The 24,122-nt window shown below is 36.1% G+C and overlaps 1 protein-coding gene across 1 annotated transcript in view; it reads left to right on the top strand.

Annotated features, from left to right (window-relative positions):
* The window catches only part of BCKDHB (branched chain keto acid dehydrogenase E1 subunit beta), a 109,092-nt gene that overhangs the window by 9,724 nt on the left and 75,246 nt on the right, over positions 1-24,122 (top strand). The window contains exons 4-8 of the mRNA XM_050314268.1: positions 12,105-12,238; positions 12,929-13,084; positions 16,428-16,536; positions 20,414-20,511; positions 23,170-23,280. Of these exons, the coding sequence (XP_050170225.1) occupies positions 12,105-12,238; positions 12,929-13,084; positions 16,428-16,536; positions 20,414-20,511; positions 23,170-23,280 (608 nt within the window). The remainder of the gene's footprint in view (positions 1-12,104; positions 12,239-12,928; positions 13,085-16,427; positions 16,537-20,413; positions 20,512-23,169; positions 23,281-24,122) is intronic.

The raw sequence follows: 24,122 nt of genomic DNA, 5'->3' as shown, positions 1-24,122 counted from the left end.
GATAGCAGAGTGAACAGGAGGAAGAGAGGTTTCTTCCTTTCTGGATTAATGTGCTGTCACTGATTGGAGGGTTTTTCACTCATGGCTTTTATTCTTGTTTGTGCTGCTTTCTTTTAGGTTCTCTGTTTGGTCTCTGTTATTGTTGTTCCCTTCTTTTTGTTTGCCAGTGCACACAGAGATATACTGCCCACAACAGCTTATGGTGCCCTCATTAGAACAAAATGCTGTTCATAAGATTTCTGTGTAACATTGCTGATATGTTCTAGAGTGATGTTTGCTGCCTTTCTTAGCAATGCAGTGTTGACTGTCAGTTTGTGGCCTGATTTAGTCCCCAAGTTCTTTCTAATCTGCAGTCACTAATTGTTTTTTTGGTTTTTTTTTCTTGGTGGACACTTGATAAAATGGAACTGGGTAGGAACAATTGTGTGTCACTCCTGTACAAAACAAAATCAGTCTCAGATCATTTCCTTTCAGGTAATTCTGAGTTACATACATGCAGAGTGTAGTAAATGAGAAATATGCAGCTTCAATATTTTTCCCTCCTTACTCATTTTTCATAGCTAAAATAAATTCCCTCTCGTGGAATGGAAAGAGTGCAATAAGTATGCACATGTAACTTGAAATGTAAGTATCTTTTTTCCCTAAATATTTTCAAGTATATAGGATTGTTTAATAAATAATCCTTCCTATGCTTTGTTATTTTGATGTCACTAGAAGTGTAGATAAAGTTGGTAGGATATTTTTCTTTGTTTAATAAATAATCCTTCCTATGCTTTGTTATTTTGATGTCCCTAGAAGTGTAGATAAAGTTGGTAGGATATTTTTCTTTCGAACTCTTATTTAAAAAAAAGTGTGAAATAGGTGGGGAGCAGATTATAAACAGTAATTACTGACTGTTCAGTCAGTCCAGGATATTTGCTTGCAAATTGGAAAATCACAGAACAAAAAGGAAAATCAAAGGAAAGCATAACACTTGTGTTGAATCCCGTGAGAATGGGGGGAGCTGAATCAAAAATTTCCCCTGTGGAAAATTTCAAACACATCAAAAAGCAAGTGACTGAACTACATATGAAACCACAGTTACAGTTGTAGCGAGAAAATAGCAACCTTATGTCAGGATGACTTAGCCACATTAGCAATCAGCTGGATGCTTTAAAAATGATTTTATTTATCACTTCCATATTTGTTTTGTTTTTCTTTCCTTTCTGCCTGCCTTACAGAATTTGGTCTCTGAAGAACAGGGTATGTTTTGGGACAGATCAGCTGGCAAAAGCTGTTTTTTAGCCTTCAGTGGTGGAGATTCTCTGGTTTTCCTGCATACGTGGTCCCAGTGCAGGATTATTCTTATGGTTTGAAGCTTTTCCTTATTGATCAGTTTTCTCTGAGCTCTGGCTGCTGGAGGATATAAACCATCCAAAACTGGATGCTTTACTCTGTGTCTTACTGAGTAAAACCTGGTTGCTTACAGCTCTCCGTTGTTACATCTCATGATGATGCTATTTTGTCTTGCAGCAATAATGTTTATTTACAATATCTGATCCACTGTAATCCCTGGTTGTTATTAGACTTGTGTCTAAGGTGTAAACATCTGTGTGAGTTTTCAGGGAACACTTCATTCTCAGTAAATGAATCGTTTGTTTATAGTCCAGTAAAATAATTCAGGAGTTTTTGTTTATTTGGCCAGGAGATGGCTGTACTTAGCCATGCCCGAGGGACACCAGCCTTTCTAAAATAATGGTAGTCATTCTTTGAAGGTAAGTATTTACTTGAGCAGGATATTATTTTATGAGCTTGAGCTGTAGAAAACTCCTGAAGGCAAGTTCTGTGCTTTAAGTGAAAAGCCTATAAGGGGAAACATGGGTGAGAAGATAAGAGTTGTCCCCAGATTGTCACAGTATTTGGTGAAGCTTCTTGGCTAAAGTTTGGATATACTTGCAAAAATTGCTTAACGTACTGATGGCTTTGAGTAGCATAAAATAATGGAAGTTGAGCTAATGGAGATAGATAGAATGTAGTGTTTTTTAAAGAAAATTCTCATAATTTGCCTCCAAAATCCATTCCATACTTTAAAATGTTTATATTGTTAATATTGTTTGCTAGTGCTTTCAGGAAATTGTTTATTGTCTAGACTTCATGGCGTGCTACTGGTGAGGGAGCAGAGATCTGTCAGTGGGGATTCTGGGTTGTTCTGGTTGTTCCTGTGGTGCCAAACAGGAACAGTGCCAAGGCAAGAAGTACAAGAACACAATTTGGATGGGCTGTAATGCAGTATATTAAGGTACTATGCTCTGCCTCCCAGAAGCTACTAGTGGTTGAGTATTAATTAAACTGATGGGGAGACACTCTGGGGTTTTATGTGGGTTTTTTTAGTCAATAATCATGGAGTCTTTTATTTTTTTTTTAAAACATAATATGCTATTATAGGGAGGAGGAAAAACTCAGCCTAAAGTAGCATAGGTGTTAGGAGTTTATCGTATGAACAGGTAGATAGAAAATGTTATGTTGACACTTCAGAGACAGACTGCAAGCTTGTTGGAGAAGCACAGTGCTTCTTTCACATAGGTGCTGGTCCTTCCGACCACATTGCATGGTAGGAAGTAGAAGAAAGTACTTTGAGATTTTTGATGTGGTGGACTTAAGCTGAGAGTGGAACATTTTATTCAGAGTTAAAAATGACTAGTTGTTATGTATAGATTGAGTAAAACCTAAATAGTCTGGGGTTTGGTTATCCTTGTTTCTTTGGGGATGGATTTAAGTGGTGAATTCTGTAGCTTGCTTGCCTGGTTCTTCCAGAGCAGTTTGGCAAGACTTGGATTTTGTTCTGATTTATATAAATGCCTTTGAACAGTAACATCTGGAGAATGTGTTCCAGACTCATTACACAATAGTACATTTTGTTCATTTTCATGTTAAATAGCCAATTCTTTTTTTAAGATTTACAGTTAGAAAAAAGGGAAAAGTTATTTGAGAACTTGCTAAAATGTAATATGTCTTTTTACACTGTTTGTATCTGTGGGATAATGATATAAATCAGTCTGTGTCAGAGCTAAACAGCTTTTATTTTAATTTTGTTTTTGTTTTAATTGTTCTGATAGTGTACCTGGTGTAAAAGCAGTATTTTGTTTGTTCGGGACTTATTAATATTTCTTAAGTTTCTTTTTATATGTTGTAGACCTGTTTGAAGGAAAGATAAAGAATATAATTTTTGATATAGAACTTGATACTTAGTGCAGAGCTTAAGAAAGCTGTTCTAACACATTTTTAAGATACTTCAAGATAGATTGCTGGGCAAAAAAGTGTGTGCTGCTGAGCTTCATAAAAATGGAATTTTCCACTTAAGAAAATACTTGCAGTGAAACATGTAAAAATAATATTTTAATAATATTGTGTCAACGAGGTTGAAACTTTATGTATTAAAGACACAAGACGGAATTGATGAGTGTAACTAGTCTTTGCAGTCTCTATTAATATCAAGCCTGCAAGGACATTTTATGTACCTTGTTTTAGATGTCTGTCTTTATGCCTTTCCTGTTCCTTAGGTAGAATTAAGAGGTTGGTTATTCCTGTGATCACCCACATATGAATGGATATTTGTGTGTTCATTCATCTCACTCATCAAGTGGGACTAATTTAGTATGTTCACTGTTTTTTCTACCTCTGAGTTTGGTGATAAGAGTGTGGTAATTTCAATTTAAGAAGGTGCCAAAGACTTTATTACTGGGAGTAAAACTTGAAAGCAAGTAATTTGCTTGAAGCCTAAAAGGGTGAAAAAGGTCAGGACTAGTCTGGTCAATTGTCTTAGCAGATTTGCAGCAAAAGCACTTTGAAGAGCAGGGTAATCTTAATTTAACTTGATTCAGAGCTGTCTTCTGGTGACCAGGCATCAGCTGGTCATGCTAGTTATTTATTATAAAAAATCTCCTTTCTTTTTAATTTGTAGAAACATTAAATCCTCAAAACCTGGTAAAGAGTTTTCACATTTACATGGAAACACCAAGTATAGATCAATTTATTGATTTTTCTCATGCTTTGCATGATAAAGGGACAGACACGGTTGCAAGTGCGATTTGGGAGATGGTTTTCATGACTGCAAATTACTGGTCATTCAGCCCTTTGCTCCTGAGTACTTCTTGAGCAGCATGAAATCCTTGCTCTTGTGTTGGGAATAGTTGCTTTACAATTCAAGGTAGATCCAGCATGCTTTCACATTTACTCTAAAGTATTTCTACACTGCTGATGCTAAGGAACATGAGAGAGCGTAACTTGTGCTTGACAGTTTTGCTTATTACTTTATTTGTCATCCAGATAGTGTACCCAGCTTATTATAGCAGAATTTTCATTAACATGTTGTAATACTTAGCTTTGGTAAATGTTTGGTGTTTCCTGTTGGATTTCTTTGTCATGTGATGTTGCAGATAGTGTGAAAATGCATGGAGCTGACCTAAGCCTCTTAATTTAAGCTGATATAATGTCCTTTGGTTATACCCACATGTAAGTATTTGGTAGATGTCAATTTTAGGGCGTATTTTTGCAAGTAAGCATTCTGTCATCTGGTAGAGCTTCTCATGTCACACTTAATAGTCAGTTATGCTTTTCTGCAAGTGTGCTTCTCACATAGCAAAATTTTTTTGTGGCTGAGCAAGGAATGTTATTAGTCATAGCTGGAGGAACACTCCAATCCCTTGTATAGTTAGGCATTACAGTTTTTTTATTTAGCATACAACTGGGTATGTGAGCCAGATGATGATGAGGAATTCAGTGTGTTGTGGGCAACCTGCATGAATGTTTGAACTAGCAGTTCTAGCTCAGAGAGTTCTCAACAAGTCATTCTCTTACTCAGGACAATGCACTTTTCTTCCAAGAGCTCATTAGATCACAACTACACTTTCATCTCCTCTCCCCCATAACTCCCTTAGGAGAAAAGTAAAAAGAAATTCTGGTGAGCAAATCTGCCACTTAGATGTGAGCTGCTTATTGAATGTTTTTCTAACAGTGTGGAGCTGAATCAGTACTATTTTATCAATGTCATTAAATGCTTCCGTCAACAGGACAGGTACAGGCATAAAAAGTTTGGTTAGTCAGCGTGTAGCCCTGCTTGGGGCTATCGGTGAATCACAGAACATTAAAGGCTGAAAGGAAAAGACCTAGAAAGTTATCTGGTCCAAAGCAGGACTCAACTTAGACTCAGTTTAGGTTGCCTGTGGTTTTGTCCAGCTAAGTTTTGAACACGTCCAAGGCAGGAGCTTGTACTACCTTTCAGGGCAGTTTGTTTCAGCATTTCACTACTGTCATAGTGAGGTTTTTTCTTCTTATATAATTAGTTTCCCCTTTTGCAAGTCTTCTCTATTTGCTTTAGGATGGCAGAGGTGTTCATAAATTATTTTTTTTGAGTCTTCCCTCATCCAGAGGGCTGTAAGCCTGACAAGTAAGTTCTCAGTGTTATAGTAATGCTGTGAACTTGTAGAATTTACCAAGTTTTACTAGAAAGTTTTCTTTCCAAACCTGAAATGTGGTAACTGTGCAGATTGTAAGAATTTGTAGATAATTGAGGAAATTGCTCCCTGTTCATGGTAACCTTTTCTTTGTACTTCAGCAGTTTTCCTGACTCTGATATTGTTTGTGATCTTTGAGAGTAAGGGTTAAATGAAATGCAATAGATATGCTTTTCTTCTAAGGGAATCCTGGGGGAAAGGAGCTGAAAGTGTAGTTGTGATCTAATGAGCTCTTGGAAGAAAAATTCATCATCTTGAATAAGAGAATGACTTGAAAACATTTTGAGCTAGAACTGTTAGTTCAAATATTCATATTTCTTCAAATGTATGATTGCCTTGGAATTAGTAACTGGGAGAGACTTAAAAGGAAAACCTATCCTCTAGTTGTTCTTAACTTTTAATTTACCTGAACTACTCCTCAGAAGTGTTGGTTGTGTCAATGGCCCATATAACATAACTGTGAAGGATTCCTGTTCTTATCAGTTGCTGGGCAAAACAGATGACCTTTTACTTTGGGCAACATTGTGGTGATTGGTGCTTCAGAAGGATAAATTTTTTGGTGTGATTTTTTTTTCCTCCCAAATGAAGCATAATTAGGACTCCTATAAACAAGTGAAACCGAATAAGAGAGACGTATCTGTCATTTGACCTTTAAAACTTCTGTCTAGAATAAGAAGTCAGCTCCTTTGTTGCCGAGTAGAGTGTGATAGTGAATTTTGCAACAGCAGTATAGGAAGAAGCCAATTTAGTTTAGTGCATTCAAATCTCTTTTCTGACCCCGTTGTCAGTTGCTGACAGATTTCTGCAGTACGTTTGTTTTACTCACTCCTGTATCTTACTGCCATAGCTTGACTTTCTGGAATATTTACAGAAAAAAGTAATGAGAATACCATGTAATTAATTGCTAAGTAGTCAAAATTGGAATGACTTTTCCATTCAAAGGAACTCAATGTTGAAATTCTTTTGAAGGCATAGGCAGTGTATACACTGTGATTTGTGTCTGTGTGTGGATATAAATGTTTCTCCTGTAACAGACCCAACTCACTGCACTTGACTTGAAACTTTACGTTGACTTGACTGGGGGCTGAGACCTGACCACTTGGCCATGGAGTTGGCTGAGCTGTGCCTCTGGGTCCTTGAAGCCTGCTGTGAGTGTCTGGGCACACAGATGTTCTTGGCTCTTTTGGGATACAATTTTGGGGAAGAAAAGGAGAGGAATATAGCTCAATTCTGTAAATTGTATTATTCTGGGTGCAATATGTAAAAGTCATCTTAAGAATTTGTAAGCTAATTACATATGAAATCTTTTTCATTTCATATAGTTACTTTTCATCTGTTAGGTGGATGAAATAATGTATTTTAACATGGACAGGACTGGAAAAAGCAGCTGTTTAATGACATGGTGCATTAGTGTGCAAGGATTCAAGAGTGAGAGGTGAAGTGTCTCTGTGTCTGTGAAACTGAAGGCCTGCTATTGAGAAGTAGGTTTGAAATTTCTACATTCAGCTGTAAATGTGCTTTTACTGGTATCCCCTATAGAGGAATAGGGCCCATTGCACACCTTTTTTTTAAAACTTGAGAACTGTGACTAGGATATCAGTAAACCAAAATGATTAAAATTAATCAGAAATTACTAGAAGTCTTTTGTGTTCACCCAGGAACTCTAAAAGAGCTGAGTATAAATTTACTTTACTTGCTGTTATGCCTACCTTCTTACAAAGTATCAGAGAAATGGTAGATAACAAGTGTCACCAGTTGTAAAACGAGGTTTAAAGTGGGTGGTGGGACCAAAGAAGTTTGACTACTGGATAGACTGTCTTAATTATATTACGAGATACAGTTAGTAGACTTATGTAGATGTATATTTGTGAAAAATCCTAAATATTCTAGGGTTAGAAAAGGCCTTCAAAGGCAGGACTGATTTGAAATCTTTCACTTATATTTGCATTTTCTATAGGAAGTCCCTGGTGAGTAGCAAAGAAGCTAATCTGTTGAGGCTTCCTTTTCTTTCCAGTTATTTCTGCACGTGCAGCCCTGACTGCTGCATTTGAGGACAAAATTAGCTTCTTACAGTCTTCTATTTGACTTCTAGTAGATGTTTTAAATGGAAGTCGATGGGATCATGAATAAAATGCTCAGTACTGACATCTTTGAAGATGTCTTTTTTTAACACCAGTGATGTATAAGTATCTTAAAAACAAAACACAACTCTTTTTTGACTAGCTTACCATCAGTACTCCTTAAGCCACTCAAATGGTCTGGTGTAGACTCTTGCAGAGTGATATGAAATTACTCAGAGCTGGGGCATTGGATGGTGTGTTAACATGTTAGGAGCTTTGATATTATTTGACTATCTCATTTTTGAAGTTACATTAAGACAGGAACATGACTTGTTACAGATACTGAAATCTGAAATACTTTTTTCCTGATGTCTTGGAACAAATAAAGATGAAGCGGGCCAGAACATTAATGCACAATAATCGACTACGTATGTCTGTAAACATGCTCTGTTAGGTTGCTATGAAACTCTTTATTCTTGGCAGACAAGAAGATGTGTTTGAGACTGCCTTAAAGCTGTTGTCTCTTAGACGGAGGGTCAGCGGTAACTTGAACATTTGTGGGGTAGTCTTTGTTCCGAAAATCACAAGGATCAATCTTTTTTTATTTAAGTAAAAATAGTCTCGGCAGGAGGAAGTAATTGTTTGAAAATTGGATCAGGTATTGCTTTTTTTCCTTAGTGTAGTAATTTCAGATTTGCCTTATTAGGGGACACTTCTGGAGTGTTTATTCACTTCCTTAACGTGTATCTAATCTTAATCCTGAGTTGTCGGGCTGGAGAGATGAGAAGAATCATCTTTTTTTTCTTTTTTTCACATAGCCCTGTTTGCCATATTACTTCCTTCACTACTTGGCAAATGGCACTGACCTGTTCAGGTGGCTGAAACCAGGGATGTTTATAGAGCCAGGCAGGTTAATTGAAATGGACATCAGCATCACGTCTTTCTTCAGAGGCTGACGCACCTGGCTCAGAAAATGTAGAGGTACTGCTTTTACCTGGAATGACAAGAGCTTACAGAGTTTGTGCTAGCTTGTTTTGAGCGGTGTGGCTGACACAAATCATAGGAGAAGAGTACATTTTAGGAAATGTTTTTTCATGGGTAAGGAAATGAAATATGGAAAGACAACATATCTCTGGGTAATTTGTCTGCTTCAGTCATATTTCAGTTGAAATCTGACTCAGCTGGTTTGCAAAAGATGATGTAAATGGCTGTTTATCAAAATTCCCTTCCTTTTTGCATTAAAAAAAAATGTGAAAAATAAAAACCCCGTGAAATAAAATAGATAAAAATACACAGGCTCAATGCGTTTAAATGTAAAGTGTTGAAATATTTCGTGTTAGTTTTTAGTAATGATTTTCATAGTATATCAATAATAGTAAGAGGTTAAAACTATACCATACAATTTTTAATATTCAAATAAATAAATTGAATTTGTTTTGTCCTAATGATGTGTATATCTTTTTGTTTTAAAAGACTAGATTTTATAAAGAAAACCTTACCCCTTGAAACTCTACTCAAGCTTGTTTTCCCATCTAATGAACAGTAAAGAGCTTTAGGATTTGCTTTTAAGCAATCAGTGTTATTGTTTTAATGGTACAATCAAAACCATTCTGGAGCAATAAATCTCGTTAATTGAATCCCTTGCTCAATCTTTACTGTTTTAAGGCTTGGTACTTCAGAGTTGTGCCTGTAGTCCTGAAAGTCCAAATTAGGTGCTTCAAGCTGATCACATTACAGCTGTCATGTTACATTTCACTTTTGCTTTATTGATTTTCACTTCATTTATTTCATCATACTCCACTGGTAGCAGCGTGTTGCCTCTAGTTTAAAATCTCAGTGGTATTTCGGCAGTTTTAATAGGATGTTTTTTATATTTTGAATTATAGAGTGACAAACTAGTTTGGTGGAACTTAAATTTGTTCACCTACCCAAAACTGATATTAAAGAGCTAACTATCAAGTGTGTACCAATTATTGGAGCCCCTGGTGGTCTAATGGAAAGGCGCTGCGCTGTCACCGCGGAGACCCGGGTTCGATTCCCGGTCAGGGCCACTCCCGGGCAGGTGGGGCTCGTTAGCCCTTAAAGGCAACCCACCTACGTCCTAAGGACCTCGCTGCCACCGTCCAAGCTCGCTTGGCCCCGGCAGATGAACCTTAGGATTAAAGGGTGGGCTCAGTTCCGCGCACACTGTGTCTCACCTAAAAAATCCAATGCGCAGGCTGGAAGGTGGAAAGACCTTCCCCGGATCTTCGCTCGCGAAGACTGGCCATTATTATACCAATTATTATTTAAAAGCTCATTTTATAGGGTTGTTCAAATACGTTTCAGTTTTTTTGTGATGGTATAAAATTATTTGTGGAACCTGTGCATTAGGCTATTTCAGTGTACTCTGAAAAAGTCTGTTAATGAAGAATAAGGTTAGGTAAGCTATAAGTCTTGTATCAAAATATCCTGCAAGCAGGTGAAGTGAAATATAGTGATCTGCCAGCGGACTTCTAAGAAGTAGGAAAGAAAATTACCAACATTACCATATATCTTCATAATGTTAATACAATTTTAAAATGAGATCTGTTTTAAATTAAAATTTTATATGCATCAGTTAAAGAGAAGGGAAACAAGATGTCTAATTCGTGGTACACTAGATACATAAAAAGGAGAGAAGATGTTTGCCAAGTGTTTTAGTGTTGCAGATGGATACGAGTACAGGGACAGCTCTTATGGTTGCATCTAAAGCAGGGCTTCTGCACTATCACAACTGGCAGTAAGGCCTGGGGCAACTACATGTTTGCATAGGGAGTTTATGTTCCTCTTTCTTTGGCCATGATGACTATCAGTGGAGAGAGTGCACCAGAGGATGCTATATAGGAACAGAGATTACACTTATCTCAGGAATGAGAACAATTCACAAAATATACAGTCTCTCTAGGTGAAAAAGTGATCTTTCATTCTTTGTTTCCACCATCTTGTATGAAAAATAGTGAAGTGTCCTGCAATTGTGGTAGCTCTTTGTGCTTGGTGTTGGGTTGTGTAGCCTCACTGACACCACCAACATTGAAGTATCATTCGATGGCATGGCTTTTTTACTTGCTTTAAATAAATGGTGTTTTAGTCTTGTTCCTGGTGGAGGGAGAAAAAAAGGAAAGCAGAGGGGAGAGCCAAAAGTTTATATGTATAAAATATGTCCCCCTTTACCCAATAAACAAACAAAACCCCCTACCCTGAGGTAGGAAACTCAAAACACCAGGTAAGGCACAAAGCCAGTGTAGAAGGAGTGACAATGCTGTGCAGGGTGATGTGTGAAGATGAAAGATACGTAGTTTAAAGATCTGTAAAACTTGCCTCCCTTTAGTATATTGTAAATACAACCTTGGGCAATGGTTTCTCCCTAATCATCCATTTCTGAAAACTTAGGTTAACTTTCTTTTTTCTAATTTAACTTACAGCTATTGAAATTACAAGTCTTCATAGTAACAACTTTCCCACTTATTGGTTTAGTCTGTTGTGTTTTTTTTTTTGTTAGTTATTTCATGGTTAGTTATTGTTTAATTTATTTCATAGCCACTGCTGTGCACATTTTTTACATCCAGTTTGGCATTTTCATGCATGATGGACTCCTATATAGTCTATTTCCCAGTGTTCTAAAGGGAAGATTTAATAGCATAAGGAGATTCTTCTGTTGTACTCCCTTGGCAGAAAAGTACTGCTAGCAAACATTATAAACATGTCTTAGAGGATACTGTAGTGGTGTTTCATCTCTCCTTTTTTATAATGTCATGAACTGAACAATTTTGTCTTTAATGATCTATTAGATTTATGCATATTTGGGATCTGAAATTACTGTGGCACAGAATTATGTCAGGCCTAAAGTAACCTTTTGCACTCCCACACGGAAGATACAAAATTAAATATTTTAGGTTTGCAGCAGGAACAGAATTTTTTTCTCTTGCCTTGGAGACAAGGCAAATTCTTTAAATGTGGCTTTACCTTGTGAGAGAAGACTGATAAGAATGGGCACCGGTGATGGGGGAATGTGGGCAAAAGGCAGTATGCTTTCATACAGACTTGTAGAACTTGTGTGCCTTTGGGTTGGGACAGTTATTTTTGACTGCCTGGAAAAATGGAAGAAACAACACTTACCTTTATTGTAAACTTTTTAAAATGCTTGGAAGTATTCTTAGCTTGGAAGTATTCTTTGCTCCCATGTAACCATGAAGGCTATGCATGCTTAACTGTATATACATCACAACAAATTATTTTCCTTGAAGTGTTAAGAACATTGTAAATTACAGAAACTGTTCTTATCTTTCATTTAGTTTCTCCTTCTGTTCCTCTGAGTTGTTACAAGTTAGAGTGGAAGTATCTGTATCTGCAATGGATGATTATTGTTTCTGTACCTAAAAAAACGCATCTAAAGAGCTGTATGCTTAGTTGCATATGACTTGTTTATAAGTCAAATATTTCTAGGGCAATATTTTCCACCTAGTCCTGGTGTATTAAAGGAATTTTGTGTTGGAGTATTTTTGTCCTTTTTTTTTTTTTTTTTAATACATAGGTAAAGATAGAGTTTTCAACACCCCTTTGTGTGAACAAGGAATCGTTGGCTTTGGTATTGGAGTTGCTGTTGCAGGTGCTACAGCCATTGCAGAAATTCAGTTTGCAGATTACATTTTTCCAGCTTTTGATCAGGTTAGTATAAATAAATTTGAGAGAGGTTAAAAGAAATCTTATGACTGTTTAAATTATTCTTCTGTTAGCATTAATACTTGGTTTGAATATGTAATTTTTGCAAATACATCCACAGCTGTATTACTAATATTTATGCATGCTTTAAGTAAACAGGAGTAAACTACGAACAGTACCGGTACTGTACTGTAAACAGTAAACTGTACCAAGACCAGTTTGAAGGCTTAATAAGTAATGGAAATTAAAGATGTTGTTTGAAGCAAATGCCTCTCTGTTTGTTTTAATTTTTGGTTTTGTGGCTGTGTTGGCTTCAACAGCCTTAACTTCATCAGCTGTGTCTTCCCAACACAATTTCTCATTTCTGCATGCAGCTGCAGCTGGCCATGTGTCCACAGGACAAATTACAGATTTGAACTGGGATGACTGACAGTGTGCAATGAGGAAACAATTGGGTTATAAGGCTACCCCCGAGGCTTAGGCATCTAACTTGAACACAGTAAATGATTGTTTCATTTGCCTTGAAGAATTTTTGTCTTTGCACTGGCTTAGAGTATTCCTTTGCTTCTAATTTGGTCCTCTGAATCTCATGCATGGTGTGGATGATGTAGTTGCATCCCATATATTGAAGTGGCTTAATGATGCATAACTAAAGGTATTGGACTGAATGTTATTTTTGTATATAAATCTTCCCAGATTGTTAATGAAGCAGCAAAATATCGTTACCGCTCTGGAGATCTATTTAATTGTGGAAACCTCACCATCAGAGCACCCTGGGGCTGTGTGGGTCATGGTGCATTATATCACTCTCAAAGTCCAGAAGCCTTTTTTGCTCACTGTCCAGGAATAAAGGTACAGTAACTCTTATTTTGTGAAGATGAATTTTGTTTGTTTTGTAATGGCCTGGACTAACAAAGAGTCTGGATGCAGGCAGGGGAAGAAAGAATGTCAGTCTACAGCAAAATATCTAAATATGTTAATTAAAAACTATTAGACGTTTTCAATTTATGAAATTTAAACTGTGTTAAGTGTTTGAGAATTTTTAACCATTACGAAGCAATCTTAAGTAGACAGCATTTTGTACTTGTCTGCTTTTTGCACTAAAAACATACATTTTACACTGTTCTGTGCCTAGTGTAGTACAGAACCTAAAACTTTAACACTAATAAGTAGTACTTTCTCTTTTTTTTCCTTTCTTTATCTGTCTTAAGTGCATTATTGAATTAATTTATATAAATGACAGTGCCAGGCACTGGGCACAAACTGAAACACAAGAGGTTCTGTCTGAACATGAGGAAGCACTTGGCACAGCTTGCCCAGAGAGATTGAGGAGTCTCCATTCTTGGAGGCATTCAGAAGTTGTCTGCACATGGTTCTAGGCAACTGACTCTGGATGGATCTGCTTGAGCAAAGGTGTTGGACCAAATGATCTCTGGAGGTCCCTGCCAGCCTCAACTGCTTGGTGATTCTGAGTGATACCTTTAGGCAAGCTTTCCACATCAGGTGGTGGCATCCCTTGAAGCTAAGTTTGCTAATGCTTACAGAAGAGGGAGCTGCAGGATCTAGTCATCTCAGATTAAGAGAGCACTTTTTGCCAGCTCTCCATTTTTTTCTGAGTAAATTTTTTGTCTGTAAACTTGCACTTCTGGGTTAGCTGGCATCCAGACCATTGAGCAATGACTCATAGCTGATTAATGTGGAAGACTTAAACTGGTATTTGCATGCTAAAGACACATGTTCATTGTTTATCTGTTGTTTAAACTGTTGTCCATGTATGATTTTGGTATTCTAAAGCTTCAGATATTACTCATCTACATGGAGACCATAGCCATTTCTCCTTCCTGTTTCTCTTTATTTAAATACAACCTCTTATATGATTCACATTTTATTTCATGGTATTTGAGGAATGAGGTTACATTTTTGTCTCTGGGTGTTCTTTATGATATTTGAGGCATTCCTAAAAAAAACTAGAGTAGTTTCTTATATGAAAGCACTAGATAATTTACATGATTAAAATACTGATGCCAGGTCTATCTAATTTCTGCTGATCTTGTTGATCAATCTCAAGTTTTTATATACTAAACCAAGTGCTGAAGTTTAGTGGCCAACTCAGGTGATTCAAGCTCTAATTCTAGTACTACCTAGACCGGTGCATAGTCTTCTTAATAAGTTAGTAAGTCAGAATTTTATTTAGTCATGCTGCGTAATATAAGTTTGTTGCTCCCACCTCTGATCTTTCTTCTTGTTGGTTTTCCACTTTCTTTCACTTTTCATTGGGTAAAGTGCAAAAATAGATTGCTACCACTAAGAATTGTCATCTCAGTTGAAGGTAAAGGGCACATTAATTGGGTGGAACTGATGGAACAATATACTAATTTCTGGTGCACAGAGAAGTATTTTAGACTCCATTTTTTGAATATTGATACTTTGTAAAAATAATGTTATCCCTTTAATATTTTTTGCAAAGCTGTTTTTTGAATGAACCCAAACCTAGCCCTTAACATGGGAATCAAGAAATGCACATGAACTTGTGGTTCAGATGCATTCTCTAACATCCCTTATCTACATGTATTTTCTCCATTATTACAGAAGGAAAGGTGATGTCTTACAAGCTGAGAAGGATAGGGTTTGACCTTTGGGAGAACATCCTCTTACTAAGCTCTGTGGAAGATTTTTGCCCTCTTATTTTGTGTTTTTCTGAAGTGGCAGGTGAGGTTTGGATTTCCCAAGCCAAAGGGAGTTTGTACAACTTTGGCTGTTCAGGGAAGGACTGCAGTCATTGGTACTTAACACAAGGCTTTTCGAGGTGACAGGACACTACTGGATGGCTGTATCTTTTGTCTGCTGTTGTGAGGATGTACTTCTTAATGCATGGAAGACATTAATATTGATTCTCTGCATTTCATTGTAAGAATATTTGCTGTCATGGCTAGAAGCTTTCTTTTCATTTCCAGCCTATATTTGTTCTTGGCTAACTTATAAGTTTAACTTACCTGTTCTTCACCTTCTGTTTCATATACTAAACCAGTTGTATTCTCTTTAGTCTTCATTTTGTTAGACCAAACAAATCAAACTATCAAAGTAATGTTAACAATTTCTGGAGCACTTTTGACATCTGTTTCATGAATTTTTTTTCCAAAGGGTTGATATAGTCATACAGTATTCCAGTTGAGTTTCTAGCAGTGATTTTTGCAATAGCAAGTACAGTTCCTTGGCTGTGTTATTATGTACTGCATAGTGTCCTATTCATCCTTTGAGCAGATAATAAATTCAGATCTGAATTTCTACTGCTGAGTTCTAAATTTATAACACAAATGTGGTTGTTAAGCATGACTTTTCAGTATGCATTTTTCAGTTTGCTTTTGTCAGTCATGTCCTCAATGTGAACTGATCTTTTTGGTATAATTTTCTGTAGTGGTAGTGACTCCCAGTTTTAAAATAGTTTTCATAACTAATATTCTCTTAAAGCATCCAAAATTAACTCTTCTGGGCAATTAACTCTTCTATTGGCAGATAAGTTATACTTTTTTCTTGCAAGTATTCAGATACATTTGGAGGCCTCATTTAGTTTTCTTTGCTTGATAATAGTTTAAGGTATGTATTGGTGTTTGTTCATTTCCAAAATGAACAAATTTCAGACTTCCACTGTAAACAAAGAAAGGCAACTTTAAATAGCTATTTCCCTTTTCAGTCTTCAAAACTTACTGGACTAAGCCTGAAAACCTTCTAGGTGTGTTCTGATGAATCTTTACCCGAGCAACTGAGGATCACTCCGCTGAATTTTTCAAACATCTACATGAATTTTACTAAGTTTATATATATATATATAAATATATAAAGTATTATATATATTATATATATATATTTTAATCTGACTGACTTTCTTCTGTTCCTTTTTCTGTTCCTTTTTCCATCTGTTGTTAAGATGTTAGTTCTACCTTATCTGAGAGGAGTCCCTTAGTGTTTAAATCACGGCATAGAGGGGAGCTATTAAAGCCTCATCAAGGAACAAAATAAAATTCAAAATTTGGAATGTGTGTTAAAATCAGTGCTGTATTACTAATTCAGTTTATAAGAACTGTTCAATCTGTACATAAACTCATTTAAAGCAAATAATTGCTTAGTTTTAAGTAGTATTGAGGAAGCTTCTAGCAGAATTGCAATATAAATAAATTATATAAAAATGTTTTTACAGGTTGTTATTCCAAGGAGTCCTCTTCAGGCCAAAGGGTTGCTGCTGTCATGCATAGAGGACAAAAATCCATGCATATTTTTTGAACCTAAAATACTTTACAGAGCTGCAGGTAAAGTTTTGTGTATTTTCCAATAAAGCAACTTTTTTTTTTTTTTTGTACATGTGTGTTGATAGTCACTGTTAAAACAATATTTCAACAGAAAGTCTTAACTTGTTTGGTCTCTACCTATGTTGGGCCTTGGGCTTTTAGAGGAATTGTGAAAATTGGGTAAGATATCTAAATCTGACTGCAAAGATAAATTTACATTTACAGTCTGATTCATGCTCAATTAACTTTGGAAGTGGAATGCTTTATACAGTCTTGAGTTAAAAAAAAGAAGAAATAGAACTAAGTGGCATTATTCCTTATCAACTGCAGTATAAATTTGACAGAAGTTAAAGTGCTTTCTTGTGATAACTCTAGATAGTAAAATAAGTTTTCCTAATCAAAGTTTGTTTCAAAAGAGCTGAACCCCACCATCACCATTTAGTGTGTCCATCGTTTCTTGATAGTCCTTCACTGAGTGTTCCTGATGAGGTTTGTTTCTTGTCTTTGCTGTGTTAATCTTCAGGTTTGTGTCTCTATATTTTGTTTAGAGCTTCTTCTTTTCTTTACCATCCTATTTGACAAGGTCCTCATAAGACAGTTTTACTGAAAGAAATGCTCCCACATTCCTCATACCCTTATCAGTAGGTGGGACTGAGCAGATTTGGCTCTCCTAACTGCCATCCTCATCCTTTGGTGGTTAGGCTCGTGTCCCTGTGTGTTCTTCCTTATGGCTTCTTCCTCTTCTATACCCTTTTGCATTGTAAAGATCCTTGTCCAGACACCCTTAAAGGAGCAGATGCTATCTTCTTCCACATAAACCATACAAGTGTTCCTGAGAAGTTTTGTGTATGTTAATTTTCCTTCAGTAATATTAGAAAGGAGCAAAGAAAGGTAAACCTTTCTGGGTAAAAATCCAGAGTTAAATATGCAAGTACACATATATAGAAAGAATTCTGTTGCTATTGAACTTACGAGATCCTGATGTTGTTGAAAGTGCTGTAGTGACGTCCCCATAAATGTCAGAGATACTAAGAAAATATCTGAATTACAAAGAAAAAGGCGGCTTTGATTTATGAAAAGTAGTTAACAGCCTGAGCAGTGTCAAGAGCACATAATGGTCGTGAATCAAAGGAGAAGATGAGTCACCTTGACATTATCAGGTTTAGGTATCTTGTGGAGAACCTACTCTAATGTTTTTTGACCTTTTCAGTTTCATTTAATTGTACTATATATGACATCGGTGGTGTAGAAATAAATATGACTTGCATCAGTGGTTGTTATAGAGACAAGACAGGTAAGATGAGAAAACATGTGTTTTCTTTCTGCTGTTCAGACTGCTCCTTTAGAAAAACCAACAGATGTTGGAGCCTCTTAAAATTGTGATGACCCTTTTTTGCTGATAATTACAACTTTTTGTTAATTGCTCTATTTGAAACACTTGGTTTAAAATAATTTATTTCTTCAGTAATAGATGATTGGGCTGCTTTGTATGTAAACACTGTCATCCTGGTTTAGATAGTTATTATGAAAGAATATCGTAGAATAATTTCATGTGCTATTTTTCATCATTATCAGTGGGGAGAGGAGTTTTTGCAAAGGCTTATAAAGAAAATCCTTCCAAATCTGGACCTCCTTATAAATTTTTGACAGGCTGAATTTTGCGTTTAAAATTGCCAGGAATTATAGATGAGCTCATCTAATGGACATCTTGTTGCAGAACGGTTTACCTTCATAAGAAACTCATTAATTTGTGTAATTTTATATTATATTTAATTTTCATGAGTGGATAGAACCATTACACAAAGGAAAAGCTCTTTTTTATATCATGTACATCTTCCAGTTCCTCCTCTGGTGCATCCTACTCACTTCAAAACCTTCTCCTTCATGTCAGTTGCCTGGGTTTCCAGTTGAGGGTCCCATGGCATCTTTTTAAGTTTCTTTTTCTCCAGGTTTCATGTAGGTGACCATCTCATGACAAAGACAGTTATGCAAAACCAATTAGTACAGTCGTGGGTTTTGTTCTTTCAGAACCTCTTTCTTTTGCCTGAGGTTTTACCGTGTGCAAAATCCACAAAAACCTGGTCTGCTTTACTGTTAACCAGTAAAGTGCAGTGAGCAAGGGCTAGATGTACCTTTCTTCTCTTTCTTTCTCAGCCCTATATTAATTTAGCCACTTGTTATTCAAAGAAATTATTACAGAAAGACACTGATATTTTAGTACATTAAAATTGTTTGCAAATAAATCTGACTTTTTGCTATATTGAAAAGCACCTTGTGTTTAAAATACATTTCTAAATTTTTTTTCTTTGATTAAATGAACATGTGTTGTTGAATTATGCTGAAACAGAATTTCCTGTTATGTTTTTAGAAAGGTTGATTTAGTTAATATGTATGTCCCTTCTGTGCCTGTTCAGGTAAAGTGAGATATCTCTAACATAAGCATAGACAAAAACATTTTTACTGTGAGGGTGATCAAATACTGGAACAGGCTGCCCAGAGAAGATATGGAGTCTCTGACCATGGAAATACTCAAAACCTAACTGGACATGGCCCTGAATGACCGGTGCCATTGCTCTGAGCAGAGGGCCTAGACTGGGTGATCTCCAGTGGTCACTTCGTACCTCAGCCATTCTGTGCTTCTCTGAAATATGTGATATTTATAAATCATTACCGACAAGAAAAAAAAATCATCTGCTGTAAAAAAAAATAAAAAGATCTGTTGTTTCATCTATTGAATCTATGTTTCTTACTTGTAAGTCAGGAAAAAACCTAGGTCATTCTACTTGTATTGGATGTACCATAACAATGAAGAAAAAGTACTGCTGGAATCACTCAGTAGGATTCTTTATCATAACTTCAAGAAACAGTTTTGTTCAGCAGGAACTCAATAAGTATTTTATGAGCTATGAAATATGTTAACAAAAAAAGGTAGAATGTTTTCCTTAGAAATTGTTTTTGTTTATTTAGAAAGAGTAAGATTTTTTTTTCCATTTATCATTAGAATTTACTTTAAGAAGTATTAGTTGACTTGCTGGTGCATTAGACAAGTTTACCTTTAGATCAAAACAATATTTTTTAAAAATATGATACACAGATGCTTTATCATTATTTCGGTCATTAAACTAGTCAATGTATAGTGCATTGGAACATTGATTCAAAACTAGAACAACAGTTTTTCATCTGAAAACTAGTAAATGGGTCTTAAGTTGTTTGGAACCACATTTAATGACTTAGAGAAGATACCTATTTTTTACCTATCTCTCTAATTTTGGTGTATTTTTGGTGAATCAATAACATTTTTTTAAAGCAGAAATGTTTCAACTAATTTAAAACTGCTATAATGAGAAGCTTTTGCTGACCCTTTATGTGTAGGTTCTGAAAACTTTTTCCCTAAATTTAAATGTGAAACTTTGGAGCATCGTTCTTGGCAGATATCAGGAGGGTGCTGGTGCAGCTGTTCATTTGTTCCTTCTTGTCTGAGTTTTGAAGTATAATTTCAAGACTGTCTTGATGATTATTAGAATTAACTGCAGTGGTTATTTGACATTTTTTAATCAAAAGTAGCAGTGTCCATCTCCAAATCTGATGCTGATATTTTGACTTGATATACACCAGGACTTATTATTGTCTTTTGTATGTGTGTATATGCATCTTGTTGTGGTATATAACATGAATTAAAAATACATTCAGTGTAGAGTTTAACAGTGTAATTAAAAATAATTTGAATTACAACTAAACCTTTGAAATGAATGCTAATACTTAATGCTACTTTGATCTATTTTTTTAGATGGCAGTAACACTGATGAAAATTTTTAATGTATGTTTTTATGGGGTGATATTGAATACTAAAGGAATCTAATGCTTATTTCCCCCTTTTTTTAAAAAAAAAAAATTTCAGTGGAACAAGTTCCTGTGGAGCCCTACAACATTCCACTGTCTCAAGCTGAGGTGCTGCAGACGGGCAGTGATGTGACAATGGTTGCTTGGGGCACGCAGGTCAGTAACGTTCTCACGAGCTGTTTGTCACCCAGCAAAGCCTGGGCCATGGGTGGGTCAGGTGATGTTTGAATTCAAGCTCACGTGCCAGACAACGAACTGCATGCATCTTCCATCGCTATATGCTTGAATAAACGTTTATCAGTGTTTGTAGTTATATGAAACCTGCTTTTTATTGTGCAAGTTGCTAATCATTTTTGATTGAAGATGACTCTGGAAATGTGGAAGAGGACATGTGTGGGGGCTTAACGATTTGTCTGTGATTATAAAAGTGACAGATTTAAGAATGGGGCAGTGAGATGTGACTCTGAGGAAGGTGATGGGAGAGGAAAGTTCAAAATACTAAGCTGAAAGAAAAGTATAGATTTTTACTGCAGGATTTAAAGAAGTGTAGTCTGGGGTTTCCTTTACACAGAGTTAAAAATTCCCTGAACATTTAATACAAATAGGCATTACTATAGTTTTGATTCTAACAGTTACATTTCAAAGCTGTTCAAGAACATGATTGGACACATACACACATTACCCAAATTAAGATGTGCAAATATTGAAAAATCTGATAAGAAAATACATCTTCATTTTCCAGAATTATAGAAAAGAAACTTCAGTATAGGTTGGAATTTCCAAAAATTGCTGTTTTCTCGGCCTGATTGTATTTGGGAAGCTTTTAGAGGAGAGAGTGTTGAAACTTTCTTCACAAGAGTATTGTATTGGTCTCTGGGGTTGTGCCTTCTTGTTGTCATCATTTTTTTTTATGTTTGTTTTTTGTTCGGCTTTTGTTTGAAATTTGTAATCTTCAGTGCTTTTCTGTGGTAGTTTCCTTGTCCTCAGACTACTTGATCTCCTTTATATCTGTGCTTATTCCTATTATTTTCTGATACTTTGCACTAATATTGAATTGTGGACTTCTTAAATATCTTTACTTGTACTCATTTCTCTCAATCAGATATTGATAAAGTAATGGCTTGAAAGCTGGCTATGGAGGTTTAATAATATCCTGAATTTACCCCCTAGGCAGTAATGCAGAGAGGACTTGCAGTAACATCCTTCATAAAACCTCTGTGCTTTGGTGCTTGGAAAAAGTTAAGACAGGCATTTCTTTTGATGTGAAAAGTAACAGGACAGATGTGCAGCCCTAATCCAGATTTAAGAGCCGACCAAACTGTGGGTGTGGCTGTGTAAAACAGAATGGGGACAGATGTTTCACACATATGCAGATCAAATATGTTCAATGAGTTTGTGCAGAGGGTGTTTGTGGGTTGTGCACCTAAACTTCGATTGCTGATGGTGTTACCAATCCTGCACAGTCAGTAGGCAGAGTGGTTGCATATACTCGCTGGTAACTTCTCATATGTTTATGAACATAAGGGACTTGCTTGGCTGCTGCTCTGGTGGGGTTCCCTTATGCAAGCTTTCCTGGGTGGTGCTAATGAAGGACAGCAAAGGCTTTTAGTTCCTCTCCAGTTATGCTGAGTCTTTTATTGTCTTTAGCTAATCCTTATCCTCTGTGAGCTAGGTAAGCGTTTTCCCTTTTGCATCAGAGAAATAGCAGAAATATCCATCCTGTGTGCCATGTTGAACACTCTCAAAAGTTCTTCTTACAGGCACAGATGTATTAGAAGTTTAAACAAAAATACTGCAAGCTATATTTCCTTTCTATTATTACAATACTTCTAGTGATATACCTTTTAAAATAGTTCTTTGGTGTTTAGCTGTTCGTATTTGCATGATGTAGTTGTGTGTTTAAATCCTTAATCATCTTATTTCTGTGTAGATTTTTTGCCCTGTATAGAATTTATTAATGCTCCATGACCCTCAGGCAACTGACACTGCCTGACCATGTCCATGTTGTTAAATTCTGTTGCCTTCAAGATCAAGATGACCTCATCCAAATTGCTTTTGGGGAATGGTCCTTGGCCTCCAACCGCTTACTACGCCTAGAAATTGCTTGATAGAGGTCATCTGCCACAGTCCAAAACCTATATTATGAAATGTTCTAACAATGAGGAGAGCCCCAGAGTTTATTGGCAGCATCATATCTAGAAATTTTTTTTACCTTCATATCTCACGAGGAAATACTTTGTGCTGAGATATTTGTGGAGGATAATCTGAGTTGTTGTCATAACAGTTGTTATTTTCCGTGTTGGAGCATTTGCTTGCAAATGTTTGTTTTAGGGAAGCCAGTGCTTGAAATACATTTTACTTAAGTATTTTATAACATAATGTCAAGATAAAATTTTGAATGTATGTAGTATTGCTTTCTTTTCCACTCTTATAATATACCTTATGAAAAGAATGGTAATAGATGTGGATTGTGTGACATCTACCTTGATGCAGTTACATATGCTACTAAATAGATTCCTTGACTGGTGGAGAGTGAATAATCTCTATTCCAGTTCAGTAATAGCCTCTTACTAGAGGGGAATATGTTTTTGTTTTAGTAAAATGTTAATTACAGTAATCAGATAATGCAACATTTGTTATGGTGGTATTAAACTATGTGTTGGAAGACCAGTAAATTATTATATTATCATACTGATGCCCATATCCTTTGATTGTGGGGGTCATATATTGTAAGCACTGCTTGAATATGCATAATTTAGAACAACTTACGCAGAAATTGCATGCTTATTTGGTGATAATATGTTGCTTTTTCAGGTACACGTGATCAAAGAGGTAGCAGCAATGGCTCAAGAAAAGCTTGGTGTGTCCTGTGAAGTTATTGATCTGAGGACCATCTTACCCTGGGATACAGAGACCATTTGCAAGGTAAGAAAATGGTGCACGTTAATTTAAAACCACAACAAACCTAAGCTTTCTTTAAAGACCTACATTTTTTTGCTTTGCAATGTATGTGTTGTTCTGTATCATATATGCAGTGTAAATGCACATTACATGGACCAAACACTGTTTCAGGATTCAAAATATTGTCAGAATTCATGTTCTTTGCATTGAAGCAAAGGGCAGGATTTAGTCAGACTTCTACTTGAAACTGCTTTTCCACAATTTCTGACTCCTTGTATCACCTTTGCTGTCTTTAGGTCTGAAAAGATCAGGAGAAATCTTTATCTTTTTTCCCTGCTGTTTTAGTCTAATACCTTTATCTAGTTTTAGATCTACAATAACGTGCCTTGGTTTTGTTTGTCTATATTTCTAGAAATAAATGTTTTGATTTAAGATATATGAATACTTGGGTTTGGGAGAAAAGGCTGCATTTACTATTCTCAGACTATCTAGTTTGAAATTCATGGCTACTGTGAAGTCCTTGTCTTCTTTGTGGAAGTCACTGATTTTGCAAAGCGTTTCTTTCAAAACACTGGGCAGCTGAAACTGGAATTTGAATTCCCATATACTGTGAAACCATGGGAAATGGTTATTGCACTTACACGTACCTTGGTCTGCTTACCTCTTTTTTCCGCCCTCCATGCTGTTTTCTCTTCAGTAGCTAAGAGCTTTTGGGAGTAAAGACCTTAAATTAAATGGAAGGGGAAGTATTTTCCAAAGGATTTTGTAAATGTAAGTAAGAATCCAAAGGCACACTTTTAAAAGCGTCATTTGTCAAAATTAAAAAAAAAAAAAACCCACGCCAAAACCCACCAAAGAAATTTGAG

This window comes from Myiozetetes cayanensis, unplaced genomic scaffold (genome assembly GCF_022539395.1).
Source record: "Myiozetetes cayanensis isolate MyiCay16 unplaced genomic scaffold, myiCay2020 scf2-11, whole genome shotgun sequence".
NCBI classification, from domain to species: domain Eukaryota; kingdom Metazoa; phylum Chordata; class Aves; order Passeriformes; family Tyrannidae; genus Myiozetetes; species Myiozetetes cayanensis.
The sequence above is the reverse complement of the archived record's forward strand: the minus strand, read 5'-3'. Positions and strand labels throughout refer to the sequence as shown.